The 18,911-nt window shown below is 34.6% G+C and overlaps 1 protein-coding gene across 1 annotated transcript; it reads left to right on the forward strand.

The window, feature by feature from the left end:
* Window positions 1-430: 430 nt before the first annotated feature.
* Pasi1 (pasiflora 1) lies at window positions 431-3,206 on the forward strand. The gene is made up of 6 exons (XM_070310608.1): window positions 431-602; window positions 1,178-1,272; window positions 1,415-1,514; window positions 1,897-2,084; window positions 2,180-2,230; window positions 2,303-3,206. Exons 2-6 carry the CDS (start codon window positions 1,186-1,188, stop codon window positions 2,384-2,386), a joined length of 510 nt encoding a protein of 169 aa, XP_070166709.1. The 5' UTR covers window positions 431-602; window positions 1,178-1,185; the 3' UTR covers window positions 2,387-3,206.
* Window positions 3,207-18,911: the final 15,705 nt, after the last annotated feature.

Here is an 18,911-nt window from a genome sequence, read left to right on the forward strand (position 1 = left end):
CCGCTGAAAATATATCAGATTTCCGCTTTGATATTGAAGAAAAAGAAAGAGTTCTATATCGTAAAATATATCATATATGACATAGATTTTTGACTTTATAATCATTTTAAGATTAAAAATCAATTGTAGAATATAGAAAGATCTTTCTTGATCCAAAAGAAATGTGAATTAAATATATAATAATTAATAAAATCTCAATATTATGTTAAAAATATTACTCGAATTATGGAAGTACATTAGGATTCTGAAAACAAATTTTGTCCATAGACGATCTAGTATACGTTAAATACAATTGCAATTACACGCTCTAGTGCATGATATTCTTAAGCCAGTTACAGTTTGGAGCATCGGTAAATCGATATAGTTACAAGTTTTGGGAAAAGAGAAACAGTCGGCGTTGTGGCTGTTCACAAAGTGGAGGGGATCATCAACGATGACCAACGACGCCATTAACCGTATGCCCACCGACGCGTGCATGGCATTGTCTACCAGTTTCGCTGTTACTCCGAAACGATTCGAATACTCGAATCTCGGCGATCGTGGCGGCAGTTCGCGCTTGCGATAAAAATCTGATTAAAATTATTTTTTCTCACTAAAAAATCGTAAGTACGACCGAAAGAAGAGCGATTTTCAAAGATTGCTTGGTACTGGCATTCCACATGAATCAACTGTGCCACCGCATCGTGTATCCATGGCATCAAAGAACGCGCAATCTCTGTATCTCAAGTCTAAACGTCGATATTGCGTCGAATGAATAGTGATGTGTCTGTTTATAAAATGTGAATGTTTTTCAATTTCATCGAACAATATTCGTCTAATTTATACAGCGAGAAATACAATTTGCGCCTTTGATCCAAATGTTTCGCCTCTTGTAGCATGAGCTGCCAACGCTGTCAATTATTAGGGCGCAACCCTTCTTATCGCATTTTCGAAATTGATGCTCGGGAATATCAGGGGATAAATGCTAATATAATTGTTTAGATGTAGAATTAGTTTTGCGGATTAATAGAATTTTGTAAGCAATTTAATTTTATGATCAATCGCAATTCTTTCGATACGTATTTACGTTGGTAACTCTGACGCACGTCGACGCCCAAGTTTTACAATAGCCGCTCGATAATCATCGGTGATTAAGGCGCGCGTTTTGTGCTTTTTCAAATTTTTATTTTTATTTTAGTGTGAACGATGGCGGTTTTGGAATCTTGTTGGTCGCCGTGCGTTTGGACCAACAGTGTTAAAACTGGCTGTAAGGCTATAGCATTTTACACAGTGGTAAGTGCCTTAATTAACTGTAATTAAGAAATGTTTAAAATTAGAGACAGTGATAATGCTTAAGTATATCTAGCAGAGAATAATTTTAATGTGGAGTTTTCTGCGTCGATATATAAAATAATCGATTTTTTATTTCTTTCAGGCAATTAGTATAGTATTAATTACATTAATATGCTACCAACTGGCTGGTGGCGATTCCACACAAATATACAATCCGTTGTTTGAGGCTGACGTGAGAGGCTGTAAGTATGACACAGATTACATATAACGATAGCGCTTGAAGAATAAAAAGAGAATAATAATAAATCTAAAAAAGATAAATATCCACATAATATTTTGTTTTTTAACAAAGATCTTCTCTACTGTGCCCACTAGAATACTTGCATCGTTCTTGATGTATATGTGCAAATTGTGGCGATAATCATGATGACTTCTCATGTAAAAATAAATTGAAGTTGTGGAATAATTCTTTTTTTTTTCAAGAAAATTAATTTTAAAAGTTTGCGTTTTTTATATTACCAGAGAAAGAGAGAGAGAGAGAGAGAGAGGCTCTTAGTTTCAACAATATTTTTATTGTCATATTTCTAAAAAAAGAGAAAATAAAAAAATGCTTATAATTTTTAGCCATGCAAGTTGTCGGAGGCTGCCTAATCACTTATCTGCTTTTATTAATGATATGCGCCTTATTAATGGTTTACGGCATAAAAGAAGGTGTACGTGGATGGTTATTGCCGTGGCTTTTCGGATGGTTTCTCGTTTGCTTGTTCCAGTTAGTCTTCGGATTGTGGCTTTTAGGCGGTTATTATATTTATGTGAGTCTTCTTTTTGTTTTTACTTTGGCTATGACTCTTTTACCGTCTGATAAACATTCATAATTATATCGCTTCTCTTTATATTTTTGCTCTAGTTGGACTCCGTATTCGCGACATTGTGCAATTGGCTCTGGATGTCTTATAACGTAAGTTGTAGCGCATATAGTGCGCGTTATCAAAGTTATTTTTGATAATTATATCTTTTATATTTTTTTCAGATATATTGTTGGCTGGTTGTTTTATCAATGTACAAAATATTTGCAAAATTACAGTCTCCCAACATAGAACTTTTGTGGCCTTAAAGAAAAGTACAATATACGAAAGCGAGATACATATATATTAATAGTCACCAAGAAGAATGTGTGAGGGATAGAATCTCCATTCAGATTTATTCAAAAAAAAAATCTACGTGAAAGAAACATATAAATTTATTAAAGACAACAAAGTTATCTTTAAATAATATAATTTATACTTGAAAAGTTTCTGCAATAGTTGTCTAAAAGACAAAATTTGCCTTTTCATCAATTCTCATATATTTTTACAATCTTCCTTATATATAATTTATATAACGTACATACTTTTGACATACATATTATTTAACGACACATGTATTTTTAATAACGCTTTTAGAAATCGCAATAGTTGTTTTAAGCTGCGTCAAACGTAATTATGTAATTACGTATTAACGCGATTACGTTTAGATAAATTTAAATTAATAACATTAATCATGTTATAGCGTTTTTCTACTTAAGTTTTAATATACTTTAAATGGTAATAATGTACGATTATCTGTCGATGAAAAAGGATAAGAGAGAGAGAGAGAGAGAGAGAGTTTTAATAATGTAACAGAAGACTGAGAGAAAGCCTTTTAAAATATTCGTCCAAATCATCATAAGCCACAAGTTTTGGAAGCTTAGAATCTTATTTAATAGATAAATTAAAATAATAATAATAGCATCACGTGTTATATTATAAATTCGTGATAGAGGTCTTTTTACATGGCCGCTATTATCTTTTCCTTGACAATTTTATAGAGATTATACAGTTTTTCTATTTTTTCTACAATATTAGTCGAATAATAATATATATAAAAAAATCATTATATATAATGAAAAAATAAACTTCTATTTACATTATACAAATTAAGAATAAACGAATTTTTCATTTTAATCCTATCATTATAAATAATATATCCCCGTACATTATTCTTCTATTCTTATTATTTTTATTATAAAAATTGCTTTATTTATCAACATATATAATAACATTTAAATGATAATTTTCAATTGCAAATATATATTTACTGATAGATTTATTACTAATAAAAATGCAGTTTAATAAAATCATAGTCTGAATATAGAAGTCTGTGGTAAACATAGTTATGTGTATAGACACTGATGAGATAAATAATAATTTTTTTTAATATGATGGATTACTAGAAGCAGTAATTCGGCATCTGACTCACGAGATAATTGTGATGGTAGTGTGCAAAAATAATAGATTAAATATCTAAATACTTTTTCTGAGTAGATAGAGACAACAAATATTATATTTTCTATCCTTCATTTAACCAAATGTATGAATCGCATGCTCGATATGATATTTATTATTATTAGAAATGATTAACAGTTTTATATATCACACAGTGTGGTTATAATTAAATTTTAAATATCTAATTGTAAGTCTAATGTTGCATTGTTAATTTCCTTATATAAAATTTATATTTTTATTTAAGTAACAGAGATAGAGTAATGCTGTATGATGTATATTGGAGAAAAAATGGCAACATTTTCTTTCATTCGTAAATAATTAATAAACGATTATGATTTAAAATGTAATAAAATTATCTATATACGAGTTATAAATTGTCCATATACACAATAATTGTGTATAAGAAAAAAATTCATATACATATAATTATATATATATAAGCAATATTTTTTCATTTTTTAAATATCCTTTAAAAGAAATAACACAATATAAAAATGATTTTTTAATTATTTTTCAATTATTTTTTTATTTTTCCTGGTTTTACGGGCAGATATTATACAAGAAAAAAAATTACACGTATATGGACATATTTTATATACAATTATATACTCTTTTCATCAGTTCTTTATGAGATAAATCTTCCATGTGTCTTTCAGCGAATATATTACTAAAAAAATATGTTTTTTTATATTTTAAAAATATATTTTTTATATGCACAGAAATTATTTGTAATATTATTTATTTTATTAATTTAATTGCACGATTATTATATATAAAATAATTATTTCTACAAAATTACAATAAATGGAATTAGGTATGTATATGTCATATTTACTTGCTCTTGTTTTTGATTTACTTCCTTTTAAGTATAGCAATATTTCTTGTGTTAATGGATCTATATTTTCAATATCAGTTTTTTTTTATTTCATTGCAATGCGATAGAGAGAACTCCTATCACTCTACCGATCCTTAAAACACAGATACACAATTCCATTGCTCACGTTATGCCATAGATGGCACGTGAATTTACTTTATTCAAGCAAAGAAAATCCATCAGAAATTTTATCTACAGATGATAAAATATGTATTATAAATTTTATAGCAACAAAATATTTACAATATTGTAATAATTAATCACTTATACGTAATATTATATTTTTTTTCAATTATTCTATAGTAATTTTTTAAATATAGTTACTATTATATCGAGATAAAATAAAATATGACGCCTATATATACATATATAATTTAAAAATAATATCACTATACATATAAAAAATTATTGTGTGCAGAGAAAGAGGCTATATGTGTGTGTGGTAAAAAAAAAAAAAAATTAAATATAAAATAGTATGATAAGTAGAAAAGTAAAATGTGTATATTGCGTAGAATAATTGAATTAATTTTTTATTATGCGTAAAAATTATATCTATATATTATTTAATTGATAAAAATTAAATGGAGTAATCCCGTGATTTATCAGCAACGCATTTACGCATATCGCGTGACCGAGAGATTTTAATGCGTGCATATGGATCTTTGCGCGTCTGCAATAACATGCGAGCTAGTGAAATCGCGTACAAGTATATTATAAATATATGTTATTCTCGTTGCGGATATCATTCATCGCAGGATTAACGATACGAGCAAATGCGGAACAAAAATCGCGGATTCTCGACCGCGATGCGATGAACCGATGTCTTTGCGAGAAATCAGACGCTTTCTAAGCGACCCGAACTCAGCTGTTCCTGTTTCAATGATTAATCACGGCGCGAGAAATCCTCCCTCTCAGCGGGACCATCGAGTTTGCGCGCGCGTGCCCATCTGTCGAAGACGATATTAATGGATTCGTCCTACTAAATAACGTAGCTTCGTATCTTGCATCCAATTAGCGACGCCGCCTTTCGTGAGAGACCTGCGAAAAGAGCGCATGGATTTGACAAATTCTTGTCAAATAACGGCGCGCGTGTTCATATCGTTGCCTCTAGCGACATTTGAAACATAGTGAAGCTGTGATATTTCGCGATAATAGTCGTTATCATTTGTCTTTGTTTCGGATGTACAATTAAGCCGAATAGATCCGTGTATGTAAATGTATAAATATATATAATAGAAGATAAATGTATGTAATAAAAAGAAGATTGATCATATTATTTTATTTTTTTAATTTTAATCTTAATTAATAAGTATGCGATTAAGAATTATTGTGGAAAGAAAGAGAGAGAGAGAGAGAGAAATATATATATTGAAAAAGATTTATTGCAATATATTCGAGCGTTTGAAATAATGTTTACTTGTGCACTGCTTTTATAGTTTATGCAAGTTCTATCGAATTCTCAAGGTTCACGCGGCTGTTGCACTGCAAGTAGCCTTTTCTACGGTCACGATCTTTCCTCTACCGATAGCCCTACACGTGCATACAAATGCATTAAATTGCAGGCGGCTTAGGAGTGCTGATAAGATTGATACGGCGCATAACGCATCCATAAACAGCGTGTAAAAGTATGAATGGGACATTCTTCTTGTACTGATAGTACGGAAGAAGAATGTTCCTGTATAAGTCCTCGTCCAAAGCACGCATTCCGAAAGATTATACTATCCCATAATATGCTTTCTTACTTCATCGTATTCATTTTCTTTGAGTTTATATATATATATATATATATATATATATATATATATATATATATATATATATATATATATATACAATATATATACATTCGCATTTTTCTTGCAAAATCTCATTTTTGCATTGACAGACTTTTGCGCATACATTTTTCACGCAAATTGAATAAAATTTGCTATATTCGTCGCAATTCCGTATTTCCTCTTAAATTAATAATTTGTATTATATCGCAAAGAGAGAAAGACGTAAACTTGAAGCGTCCGAGAGATTCGTCTGCGATAAAAATTCGCAGAGATCGAAAAAGTGACGGGGATGCATCTGCACGAGAAAGACGGCAGAGAGACTTCATCGAACGACGACGACGAAGTCAGGCGAGTCAACGGCCCTAAACGTCAAGCGGAAAGGGCGGAAACGCCGGGCCGCGCATAAATAAGCGCCTTGGAAACCACAATACGTTTGCGGAGACATTGCGTGTGTGGGCAATGGTCGCGGTGCCGTACCGGTCTGCTCGACCTGAAAATCAATGTAAAACAATTTAACTGACGGCCCCTTTACGTGACATGTAGTAAATCTCCAGGACGTCGATGATCTCTGCAGATATTTCGTCTTATGGATGCGCCGCGATAGATTGTACTCCGTCAAGAGTGCGGACTTGTCAATGCAAATTGGGGCTCACAGAAAAGAAAAAAAAATAATATGCAATAAATCTTATAGAGAGAAAGGAAAAAGAGGAAGAAGAAATTCAGTAACCATATAATAATCATTCCTCGTGGCGCTAACACTCCAATGACAATCAGAAACACGGAATTATTGCACTAGAAAGTATACGTGTTGTCTTTTCTAAGAATAACATTAACATTTTTAAAGTATCGTAATTATTTTTGCTCCTTTAATGTAAATTTAAATTTAATTTTAACCATAATTTCAAAACTTTTACCTTTGTACAGTAATTTTATTACTACATATAATATAATGATTACCGTTGTAAATTATCATAATAATCATAATAATCGTTATAATAAAATAGATTTATCACGATAATCTCTCATACGGACTTTCGCGGAAAATACAATATTTGAACACACTTAGGCTCAATGCGGTTCACAATCAATATATATCCGTTTCTTTCGTAATTAACAATAATTACGCCAGCAAGTGTATCGTTTAAGGACATCGCGAAACTTTCGACTTTCCTTTTCCTCTGCCCGCCAATTACAATCGCCGCGATGAGTCTTAACGTCTTTGGAGCGTTTCACGAGTCATTGTTCACCATTTATTAAGTCCGTTTGACGATTTACGATTCAACCAACGAAATGCGAATAATCGAGAATGAGAGGTAGGAGAAGGTATCGCGTGGTGCCTTGAGAAGAAATGAGAGGAGTTTAAGAAGCGGAAATTACTCGTAATAGCCTCGTAACTATCTCGTCCTGAATTCGCGGCGAGCGTTATGGTTTCATAAAAGATCACGATGCATGACATGAAAGTGCCGTCAAGTTTGCGGCGCCCGATTCGTTCTTCATAAAATAGAAGTGTGTTAATCTTTTGCCACTCGTATTAATATAAATTCTAATAGTTTATTTTGATTTCCTGTTAATTTGTACTCTATTATTTTCATGAATGAAACGCGGCAATGAGCACCTCTAGATAAGCTATTAAGCTATTGGTTATCTATTTGCTACAAGTTATTTATTAGATAATATTTATGATTTTTTCTCATTTCATTTTATTATAAAAAGAAAGAATTGCAGGCAATATATTGTGTGTTTGTATTATATAAATTCTGTCTACGTACATTCCTTATAGGATTAAACTTTTGTAATAAGCTTTGTAGAGAGAAATTACATTTTTAGTCCACGACATACGCGATAAACTTGTTGTTTATTTCTATATTAATCTAATCGCTACAAGAAGAAATTATAACGCGATACTAGTTTATTCATACATTATACACTCTATTAGCTTCTATTTTCGATACGTGAAATTGAGATCTCGATGGACTTCAATGTTTATCCTGCGATCTTTCCGGGAAAAATAACACCCTCATTCTCGGTGGCTCCAATTTCATTTCGACGTATGAGCTTTAGAATACGTCCGCGGATACTTTTTAAGAAAACACTTAAGTTATGGTCTGCCCCGCATCAGGTTTTGAGGCGCCCTGAGGTCGAGCGATAACCATTCGAAAAGATATGGTTGAGTAAACCTCTTCGAACGGCCTCCTTCTCGTCGAGGCAAAATATATTCGATCTATTCGCGCGTATACTTTTTCATTCTTTTATCTTTTATTGTTCGTACAAGTGCTTTCGTACGCAGGAAAACTTCTTTACCCGCGTCTCTTTTATCAAATTGTTTCTTTTCATTATTAATCCTTTGAATCGTATAGTGAATTGTTTCATTTCAAGACATATCGTAAAATTTTAGATAAATAAGAGTAATATTTTTACGTATAAGCGAGCAGAGAAAATACGATGGTAGGAATAAGCGATGAGTGGCTCACTGTCAATGGCATATCGATTGCCAACTGAAAGGGAGGTTCTAAGAGGAGGATTGAGGAGGACTGAGTCCCCGCGTAAGACTCCGATATTTTTCCTCAACTCGGGAAAGGTTTATACGCAAAAGTATTCTATATTTGATCAATTCCTTAAAATTACTTAAATAAAAAATTACAAAATTGATGAAATCAGGAATAAAAACCGTCATTTCTAGCATTAAGTACGTATCGAATATATACATATTTAACTTTACAATGAGAGAAGAGAATGTTATTAAATGTTGACATACTTGATAAAGTCTTAATTTAAAACAATAATTGGAATAAATAGACCAAGTTTTTGATCCCCCAATTACACTATTAATTCTATTTTAATCTGCTCTAGAGCGAGGAGACAATTTAAATTTTAAATTACATAATTTATACGAATAATTTTCAAATCCATTACAAATTCTCCTTACAATGTAAACATTCAATACTTGAGATTTTCTTAAATTTTATACACGGCTGAGAAATGAAGAAAGTTGCATAATTCATATGTTGAATCAAGTTTCGGCGAAAGAACTGCATAATCGAGAAACGAAAATTCTCGGGATATAGAACGCGAATTTTTGTGGCGGCGGCGTATATGCAAAGAGAAGTCTGGTCTCATAACGTATGCATCTCGCTTTCTATCGGGGCCCGTGGAGCCATATTAGTCCATCTTGCATTGCACAAACCGCAATGACCGGCTGCGGCCAGGCTCCATATTAGCAACGCATGCCGCTCTTTTCGCGTGTGTTTCATTGATTGTAGCATCTTACGCGATATTTGTTACAATAATGCAAATATTGCGCGACATTCTTTTCTCGCGAACATGCCGCTATTATCCGAATGGCACAATTATTTCTCTCGCTCGTTATATTAATAAGCATACACAAGTTACAGAATTAAAATCAAATCGCAAATTATTTTCATTTTCTTAAATAAAAATTTTTCTTTAACTTCTTCGTAGATTTATAAGGCTCAAATAAAGGCTTTGCTTGATCGTTCAAGGACAACTCAAGTAACTCTGTCGAAGAAATCGTCGAAGAAAAATCCTAGCATGAAGGCTTTTTTGTGAATGATTCACAATCGATCGTAGATCATGCCTCGCGTGAACCGCCGCGCCGTAGGTTACCTGTAATTGTTAGAAACGCATTGTAACGAGTGCCTGAGTTATTAGATGTCGCGAGGGATATTGTGTCCTCCTGTCACGTCACGGCCACGCGCATACTTTGTATCCCATCCGTTATACATAATAATTGGAAGCGTTGCGAACCACGACTGATTTCGATCGCATTTTCTCACTGCATCGCGAATCCCACGGTTTCTATAATAAGCTTCGCGATATATATTTTCAAGTTCTTTATAACGCAACAACGGCAAGGCAGTAGAGGATAATTTCATTGTCAAATTAAACTCTTATTTTTAACGAGTTACTCGTGAATTACTCTATGCTTTTTTCTGACGATTAAAAGATATTTATGCTTATGTCCAGTTATATTTTTCACGAGCAGTATTTTTAACTTTACTATCCGCTATAAATATAAATCTGATTTCGTGAAATTGTCTAAAGTAAATTTTTAGATAAAGCTTCGACTAACAAAGTGTTGCCAATCTAAAAATTTATAACTATCAAAATTGATAATTATATCAATAACTTTATTAATTTTAAGCAGTAAATAATAATTTGTAAATATAATTTGTTCGTAAAATCGTTGCTATGTTTATAAATCGTTAAAAAAAAAAAGACAAATTAATTTTCTATAACTCTCAAAGAAGTAAGTTTACCTATTACCGCGCTTTATATAGCAACCCTCGTAAAGACTAACAAAGTTAAATGAGATTTTAGTCTGTCTCTTTTTAATTGCGTCTCGAAAGAGAGCTAAAAGATCACACGAGTCTCAGTTAACTTGAATTAAAGTTTATGCTAACTGCTTTCAGGACACCCGTCTGAAAGTCTAAATCTGTTATTTGGATTCGCGTTCTATATCTCAACTAATACTCTTATGGGATTTCACGCAGATCTAAAGTAGATCCCTGAGAGAGACGAGGTTTCTCCCGCGTCCAGTCGCGTGTCGCAGGTTCGCGTCGCCTTAACGACGTCGAATTAATTTTCACGGATTTCCGCGGGGCGAACGAGACATGCTCGCGCCGAGGAACACGATCGTTCGAGGATGGGAATTAATTGCGCGCAACTGCAACTTTACGACTGTCGCTATTATACGGTCTTCGCGGTCGGCTTAAAGCTGTCGTTGCGCCGCGTCATACGGGATGGTTAACGATTAATGCGATCATCCGCTCGCTCGCATCCACGGGCACATGTTTCGCATACGCGGCATCCCAGCTGGACGATGTTAATTGCGCTATCAAGTAACGCGAGGAAGTCCGCCCGTGATAATTGCGCCTAACTGGCCGCTTCAATTGGGACGAGTTGTCGTTTTCTCATCGCGATCGCCCCTTTTTCGTTGTCCCGTTCGTCGCCGCACGCGAATCGTCTCATACAAGTCTGCTCTTGCTGCGTTAAATACATCCAACTACAGCGCTATTTAATCGAGATAATAAAATACGTTAAATTGAATCGCTAGCAGCCATTTGGTAAGCCGTTCAAATAGCTGGCTTGTATAATAAAGATGATACCACGAGATGGGCTTTCAAAGTTTTCTGGACAGAAGAACGTTATGTGTGTTGTGGAATGATAAATATAACATATAATTATAATAATTATTTTAATAAGTTTTCGCAAAATTTAATATAATTAATATAATTAATTTTGCACAAATAAATTTCTGATATACGAAACAATTAGATATTTTTCTATAATTTATTTTTTTGCGATTTAAATTGACTATTAATTAAATTTATTATTACTTAAGTTTTGTCGCAAATAAGTATCTAAAATCGAGTGTCATTGACACATGACACATAGATTGACACATCTATAAAAGCATAAATCACTCAGTGAGCATTGACCGTGGCGGGAGATAATTACTGTACGCAAACTACGTACTACAAACGCAGTGGTAAATACCTGCCACACACTTTTTGCCGGAACCCACAAATAGGTCGACAGTGTCTAATTTCGCATTACGCAAGACTGACACCCAGCACGTCCGTTCAGATCTCCATCTGCATCTGCATATACCATATCGTAACGCGAACGATCCGCAAGGACAAATCTAAATTACCGCAATTAATATCATGTTATGGTCGCCGTAAATAGAAGAATAAATAGAAGAAAACACATGGACGTATACGTGTACAATTGTCGTTCGCTTGTAAACTGCAAACCGCGGCGATCGCGAATGTAATCGATGACGATTTTAACGATTGCCCGCACTCTCAGAAAGGATTTCTGATAACGAGACAAAAAATATTCTTGACATATTTAATCGTATCGCAACCTTATGCGGTATAAAAATAAAACAATTTTAAAATTAAATCAATAATTCCTTTTCTTCTCTCTCGAATTAAATAAGATTGTCTTACTATCTTGAGGCAAGAGTAACATATACAAATCTAAGCTTATATATTCTTGCATTTAGAATGACTTGATGTTAGCGCCACAATAGTCGGCGCGAAACCGATACGCGGTGGCGTTACTAGGCATTTTATTCTAGATTTAAGAATTTTCCATTTAAGATTAAAATATTCCTTTTTCAATAATAAATATGATCGCCGCTATATCGATCCTATTTTATGATAGATTGAAGAGTAATAGCGTTAGATCCGGAAATCTTTTCTGTGGGTGGCGTAATCCAAATACATGGCGTGTTCGTTCTCAATTGCGCAAGAGTTAATCGATATTCAATGTTGTTGTGAATTACATCGCGACATCGTTTTTTTATTTGTCACGGATATAATTTGCTCGCGCAATCGGAAAAGCGGATAAATTAATTAAAGGAAAATCGGATACGATTAATCGTAAAAACTCGAATATCATCGCGTAATGTATTCCATTATTCGCGCGAGGAACACTTTCCCACGGTCGAAACAGCTTTTTCCTCTCGTCGTCTAAAGGATTCGGATGTTCTTCCGCCGATACTCTCGAGAGAACCCGAGTGCTCGAGGGATCAAAGGATACGAGAGATGCGACGCGGTATTGATATCAAAATCCCTATTATTATTGAAATCATTCGTATCCCGAGGGTGTGACGGTATATTAAAGCTACTATGCTTGTTGCTGGTGTGCTATTATATACCGGGTGTTATACACGAGCGAAGATTTATTGCGGCGTGCGTGTGTGGTCCATGTAAAGATAAAAGAAGGTCAAGTGTAGATTGTGTATTAGATTTTGGCAATTGAACTCTACAGTGTGATTAAATTTCAATATAATATTATGTGATTAGTGTAACACGTCACACTCAATAAATATATGTATAAATGGTATTATAATTTACGTAAACTCATTAAAAGACAATTTTTTTTTCCATTATGATAAATATTTAAATTATTTCATATCAATTTTCGTATCCTTTTATAACAATTGATACACAGAAACTTTAATATGCGTTGTAAATAAAAGAGTTGTGTTTGCAGACTGTTGTTACCTCACATTGCAATTCTTTTATTTGCTTCACAAGATATTTACAGACTCAAAAAATATATATCAATACGTAAAATATGTTTCATTTATGTATCCCGGCATTAGAGGATTAATTTACATAATTCGTATATTAACGTATAATTTTCACAAAAATTTCTCATGTGCAAGAGAGGATTTTTCACGCGATTTCGTTCATCGCGCGATTCCCGCGTAAGCTGCAAAATTCGAGAGTTCGTAAAAGTCGCGCATCTCCCACGCGGATAGATCTCGCGAGAGAAATCGCGCATCGCGAAAGCACGCTAGTAGAGCGAATTATGGAGTTTACGTATCGTATTATCATAGACCATAGACAGTGCAATGTCACGAGCGCGCCTCGTCTCGTACAGAGCTGGAGGTCTTCTTATAGGAGCGGCCCCATCCACCTAGCATAATCCGCCGATCCGATATTGCGAGATCGATGCGCGGAATGCTGGCTGCAGCTGGCACACGTGACCGCGTGCGCACGTCGATGCCGCGAGATGCACGGATCCGTCGTCCCTCGTAAGAATTAATCTCGGATCGTGGTTCGACGATCCGTCATTGAACGGATCGACGAGTTTAGCCGCGCTCGGGACGACGGGCAGACAACGAGCGTGCAACAGGTACGTTTCTATCGGGATATATACTCTGGGAATCGGTAATGGCTTGCAACGTTGACAGAGACGAACTATGCACGATCCGGAGTTTCTGGGAGAGGAAAAACGAAAACGAACGTGAGAAATCATTGACTCATATTATCCACTTTCCAAGATTGCAGATTTGCATGAATTGTCCCGTTTCTCTTCGTCTAAAACGACTTTCATAACTTATCAAGTTTCAAAGTTAATATTTAAGATTTAAGAATAAAAAGATACAGTTTCTCTCGCATCGAGATAATTTTCATATCACTATTACAGCTTGCATCTCTCGGATAATTTAAGAACCAAGAAAAAAAATCAAATTTTATATATATATATGTATATATACGCATTAGCATTAGTACATCATTTAGGCGGATTACATCTAACGCTGCTCGCCGCCGCAAGATGCTCGCGTGCCTTCTTAACGTAACGCATAGTAGCCGGACGCGATCAAACGAAATTGGACGCAAACATGATGATCGACGGTGTGCATTATCTTATCACGCGCGATCGCGGCCGTAGAAGGAGAGGAACTGCTTTAATAACCGTCGGGAGCCTCCTTATCCGGGCAAGAGGCGGATGGATGCACCCGCTTATTCCTAGCGGAAGACGAAACAAGGACGAGATGGAAGGTAACGCGAGTATCACGTGCTTCTGCGCCGAAAGGCCGCCTCGAGCGCATTTCGATGCGGAGCTCTTGTGAAGAGGAGCACGCTGTCGTTGCTTCTCGTGGGAAGGAGGAATTGGGTTAATCCTACGAACCGACGTTCTCCGTCTTCGAGAGAACGAGCCTTGCCTCTGCCCAGACGAACACGGCGCGTCACATTTGTCAAAGTCCACGTGGACTTTTGACGCGCATGAAGAACACGCTTCTTGCGGTTCATCGCGGAAATAGAATACGTGGCGGCGCGAAACGTAAGAAATAGGAAAATCTAAAGAGCGCCGTATAATTGAGACTTTCTTTCAAGAAAGTCTCTCAAAGAAAATACGTACTCTATATACAATAGAACACTCGCTATTGTTACATTTATATGACATATGAAACGACACAATGTTTTTATCACATCTTACAAATAGAAAAGAGTCAGCTAATTAGACAATTGATTATGAAACCGCGATGTAATCACATGGTATATTTTTTATATAAACAAGTTAATTTTTTTTGTTCTCTACACCGAGATAAATTTTCTAAAGACGCGTGAAAATTCTCTACAAATTAATAAAATACAACACCTTATATAATAAAAGCAAAATTTATAAAAATAACATAGTAAATATCTGAATAAAATCTGAAAAATGTATGATGAGAGAGAGAAAGAGAGAGGGAGACACGGAGAAAGAAAGAGAGAGAGGAATTAATTCAATGTGACCCAGGGGAAAGCTGTAATATGTAATATTAAGAATATATAACCGGACCGAGCCAAAGAGGAGAGAGAGAGAGAGAGAGAGAGAGAGAGAGAGAGAGAGAGAGAGTGTATTACCGATTTCTTGCGCTGTAATGACGAATAAATTGCTACATATATGCAGCCGAGAATAACCTGTCGTGACAGCCGCGGGCTCTACAATGTTCATTTGGTTTCATTTTAACGCCAACGATCGATTTACGTTATTTACAATTTTCCCATTCTGGAGAAAAGTTATTTAACCTTGCGCAAGATTCCTAGAGATGCGAACGATTATTTTATCACTTATATACAATAGTTAGGGTAATATTTATCCTCGATAGACATCTCGCAAAAATTTTCTAATTTAATTCCGCTATGCTGTAATCCGCGCAGACTCGCAAAGATAAATGGTATGTACACAATTATCGCACACACACGGATACAATTGGCTCGAAACCCAACTCATTGCAACTCCAAGGTGTAATGCCGAAGAGCCTCAGCGTCACTCCCGCTAACGATAAGTGCTACTTCCTCGAGGGATCGTTGCTGCGGTCGATTGTTACCGTGCCGGTGATTATATGCGCGCTCTCACCTGCATAACTCCGTACCGCGCGAAATTAAGCGCTTCAAGTACTATATTGACTATTTGAACGCGGCTTTATCTTCGCCGACGTAATTTCAGGCTATTACGACGATTGTTAACGTCGGGTGCCCTATCATTACGATTAGACGTTCGTGTCAAATCGCATTAATACGCTCCGTGGTCGAGGCTCCGCGCGATCGCGCGCGCGACCACTTAACATACGCGAACTTAAATAGCGTGACGTAAAAAAGTAACAATCCACACGCGCGTCATTTTTTATTTTACATAAGTGTAAGCCCGTTAAGGCGGCGCACCGCGATAATATCGTCGGGTAAACAGAGCCTGCAGAATTTGTTTGCAAATGTATGCTAAATGGAAAAGCCGCTCCGCCATTCGACGACGAATAGTCGCCGAAGATCATACACAGTCGGTCGTTCCATGGAAATTAGTACATTTCCGTAATGATGCAATTTGCATAACGATTTTTAACGCAACGTGCAAGAGTGCACTCACATTTTGAATCTTAAGAATATGTATTTTAAGAAAGTTGAAAGGAATATTAAAGACAAAAAGTAGCCGAATTTTTGGAGCACTTCTATATTCTAAAAATAAAGGAGAGATATGTGTGTGTAATAAATAGCATAGAATTAACGAACAAGTTACATCTATCCACGCGCATAAAATGATTTTGCGTTATTAAATTCATGACTAAATGAGCACGCGTTATTACCTCACATATATTGTATATATATATATATACGTTCCACCGACACGTATCTCCGCCGCTATTCTGCTCCACTTTCCTCTATCACCGCATTCTTTTCCTCCCGCTCTACTTATCTCTTAATTTAAGCTCCTTTGTCATCGCCCTCTTATCAGCGTACAGCCCGGGCATTATCGCTCCCACGTTTAAACGAAAGAGTGAATAATTCGGTCGTGTCTCCGCGCACGGTCCAGAATCTATCTAGAATGTATCTCGAGCCGCATTCCGCCAGTTTAATCGCCAAACGGAATAATCTCACCTCCAAGGAGCTCCCGCTCAAGAATCATGCATACAAAGATTTTGGCGCAGGCTACTTTGGCGCTGACGTCTCAATGCAGCCACCGAGAGGACCACCCAACCGCGATACTTCCTACGACCGCCCAAACCAGAAATCTCCCCCAAAAAAAAGGAGGTTGAACGAGAATCCCTCGAGCGTCAAAGGAGAAGAGGGATAAGGGAGCGGATAGCTCCTGAGAAGGATATGACTGATGCGGCAGCGATGTAAACGTTTACATTTCGAATATTTATTGGTGGTTTAAAAAAAAAAAAAACATGCGAAATAATTTTTGCGACTTTATGAATGTTATATGTTCCTGTAAATATACCATATAAAATTTACAAATTAATTTGCATATTAATTATTCGTTATATGCTTGCAAATAATTTTTCAGACATTACTATGTCGTGAACAAAGAGTTTAGGCACTTTAGTGGTGTAAATTAATATATTAGATTTACGAAACGTTTCCTCGTTCTACTAGATTTTAAAAACTAATCAATTTATCACAATATTAATTTTTATTTTTCAGATTGCAATATCGAGAATGGCGTTCGTAAAAGTTCGCCAAATATAATATGATATCATAGTTAACAGACAAATTGTCTACCGCAGATGCATCGCTGCCACAAGGATTATCACGGAAGAGTTCGTCGCGCGTCGCCCCAAATTTGTCAATAAATAAAGGCTTATGTTAATTCAAGCGGCGAACGCGAGAGCCGACCGAGATATTTTATCGGATTAATATTACATTTGCGCCGATCAAATACGAAGTTTAATCTCCCGCGGCCCTGAGCTTTGAAGACGCAATGAGGGGGGGGGGGGGATACACAAACCAGAAATATATTTAATATATACTCCCTTGTAAATAAAGAAAAATTTTCAATGCGCTATGAAACTATTTTTTATATTTGAAACATATGAAATATGTATTAGGTGTAAAGGTCTCTTTAAATGATTTATAATTCACGACAAAATTCAAAATAAAATTCTATTTCTGATTTATAATTTATAATTTATAATTTATGCGTTACGTATTTTAATATATACTATTAGTATACCTTAAAGTATTGGTATATATTTTAATGTATTCTAATATACATATTTTGATTTGTAAGTATTTTACATATTCAAATATTTTTCATATTAGAGGACATAAAATTTATAAATAGATTTGTCAAATTTTGGATTAGCTACAAAGCCAAAGTAAAAAAAAAAAATTATATTTTATTTAATTAATTGATTATATAATTTAGTAACTGATTAATAATTTTTAATTATAATTAATTAATTGAAATTAATTTATACTTTAATTTATTCTTACGATAGATGCATATTGAAAGAATTTATTACAAGTAATTCCTAATTTTTTCCATCTCATCTATTTAAGATAACAGATCCAACTACAACCTACAAACTAGATCTAAATCTTAAATCTTTGTAATTATAAAAATCCGTTATTTTAAATAAAATAAAATTTGTCACTACCGATACTGATGCGCAACAGCGGAGTTGTTGATACTGAAGCTACGTTGTCTATACTATATACAAATGTAAAATCCAAATTATAGCAATGTCGAGAATATAATTAATATATTGTATTTAAAAATTATTATTTTACGTATCAAGTTTTTATTTAATATCCGATGCGTACGATAAATAAACAGATATAAAAATATGGAACATTTTTATAAATTCTAAAAAGATTATTTTTTTTTAAACAGAAACTTTTATAGAATTTATATTAAGTCTTTCTTTCGACTTTTCTCTTATTTAATTCATTCGAAAATAATAAGATCAAATTAATGTGCGTGCGCGATTTATAACAACTAAAATACGAATAATAGGTACTCACCCTAGGATTGCTTTGCCGGTGCAGAATGCCTCTTCTAAGCTTTCACCTTCTCTTACGTTGTCAAGATTGTCAGCTACGTTGATTTGTAAGATATAAATAAAAGATCCAAATTGTAGCAACGTTTAAAATAATC

This window comes from Polyergus mexicanus, unplaced genomic scaffold, assembly GCF_030449975.1.
Source record: "Polyergus mexicanus isolate NDT 795.1 unplaced genomic scaffold, iyPolMexi1.0 SCAF_2, whole genome shotgun sequence".
Classification (NCBI taxonomy): domain Eukaryota; kingdom Metazoa; phylum Arthropoda; class Insecta; order Hymenoptera; family Formicidae; genus Polyergus; species Polyergus mexicanus.

What these genes read in the sequence shown, in the direction of transcription:
- Pasi1 (XM_070310608.1), top strand. Translation starts at nt 1,186, where the DNA reads ATGGCGGTTTTGGAATCTTGTTGGTCGCCGTGCGTTTGGACCAACAGT. An exon ending in CTATAGCATTTTACACAGTG is followed by an intron (nt 1,273 to 1,414) that starts GTAAGTGCCTTA and finishes TATTTCTTTCAG; the next exon opens with GCAATTAGTATAGTATTAAT. An exon ending in TAGGCGGTTATTATATTTAT is followed by an intron (nt 2,085 to 2,179) that starts GTGAGTCTTCTT and finishes TTTTTGCTCTAG; the next exon opens with TTGGACTCCGTATTCGCGAC.